Genomic DNA, 1,495 nt, shown 5'->3' with positions numbered 1-1,495 from the left:
ACCGTGGGATGGGTTGGGACTGGCCTCTAAGGCACCGTGGGATGGGTTGGGACTGGCCTCTAAGGCACCGTGGGATGGGTTGGGACTGGCCTCTAAGGCACCGTGGGATGGGTTGGGACTGGCCTCTAAGGCACCGTGGGATGGGTTGGGACTGGCCTCTAAGGCACCGTGGGATGGGTTGGGACTGGCCTCTAAGGCACCGTGGGATGGGTTGGGACTGGCCTCTAAGGCACCGTGGGATGGGTTGGGACTGGCCTCTAAGGCACCGTGGGATGGGTTGGGACTGGCCTCTAAGGCACCGTGGGATGGGTTGGGACTGGCCTCTAAGGCACCGTGGGATGGGTTGGGACTGGCCTCTAAGGCACCGTGGGATGGGTTGGGACTGGCCTCTAAGGCACCGTGGGATGGGTTGGGACTGGCCTCTAAGGCACCGTGGGATGGGTTGGGACTGGCCTCTAAGGCACCGTGGGATGGGTTGGGACTGGCCTCTAAGGCACCGTGGGATGGGTTGGGACTGGCCTCTAAGGCACCGTGGGATGGGTTGGGACTGGCCTCTAAGGCACCGTGGGATGGGTTGGGACTGGCCTCTAAGGCACCGTGGGATGGGTTGGGACTGGCCTCTAAGGCACCGTGGGATGGGTTGGGACTGGCCTCTAAGGCACCGTGGGATGGGTTGGGACTGGCCTCTAAGGCACCGTGGGATGGGTTGGGACTGGCCTCTAAGGCACCGTGGGATGGGTTGGGACTGGCCTCTAAGGCACCGTGGGATGGGTTGGGACTGGCCTCTAAGGCACCGTGGGATGGGTTGGGACTGGCCTCTAAGGCACCGTGGGATGGGTTGGGACTGGCCTCTAAGGCACCGTGGGATGGGTTGGGACTGGCCTCTAAGGCACCGTGGGATGGGTTGGGACTGGCCTCTAAGGCACCGTGGGATGGGTTGGGACTGGCCTCTAAGGCACCGTGGGATGGGTTGGGACTGGCCTCCTAAGGCACCGTGGGATGGGTTGGGACTGGCCTCTAAGGCACCGTGGGATGGGTTGGGACTGGCCTCTAAGGCACCGTGGGATGGGTTGGGACTGGCCTCTAAGGCACACGTGGGATGGAGTTGGGACTGGCCTCTAAGGCACCGTGGGATGGGTTGGGACTGGCCTCTAAGGCACGTGGGATGGGTTGGGACTGGCCTCTTCAACTAGGGACAACTGCCAGGCTGAGGGTAAACATCACACTCTGTTGCCAGAGTTTTATGATGACTTGGAGGATTTTACACTCAAATACAGACCGCGGGACCTGAGAGGAAACTCCTATTTATAACGAGTCAGCAACAATAAATACCTGGGGAAGCGGTCCAGAATCTATGTAACACTTTATTTTAAACTTGAATATCATTGAAATCTTAACATCTCAATGCAATTCTGATGAGGATTAATGAGGCATGAAAACAGACAACTAAATCAGAAGATTTTTGTTATTGAATCTATGTGATTGTCACTGTAGC

General features: G+C 58.3%; 1 protein-coding gene across 1 annotated transcript; it reads right to left on the bottom strand.

The window, feature by feature from the left end:
- Nucleotides 1–35: 35 nt before the first annotated feature.
- On the bottom strand, nt 36–984 carry LOC127925571 (uncharacterized; the record flags this gene model as incomplete). The annotated part of the gene is made up of 1 exon (XM_052510551.1): nt 36–984. A coding segment is annotated over one exon (949 nt), but the record flags the coding sequence as incomplete, so codon positions are not given.
- Between the last annotated feature and the right edge of the window lie 511 nt (nt 985–1,495).

This window comes from Oncorhynchus keta, unplaced genomic scaffold (genome assembly GCF_023373465.1).
Source record: "Oncorhynchus keta strain PuntledgeMale-10-30-2019 unplaced genomic scaffold, Oket_V2 Un_contig_5863_pilon_pilon, whole genome shotgun sequence".
Taxonomy (NCBI): domain Eukaryota; kingdom Metazoa; phylum Chordata; class Actinopteri; order Salmoniformes; family Salmonidae; genus Oncorhynchus; species Oncorhynchus keta.
Note: the sequence above shows the minus strand (reverse complement) of the source record. Positions and strands in the feature narration are given on the sequence as shown.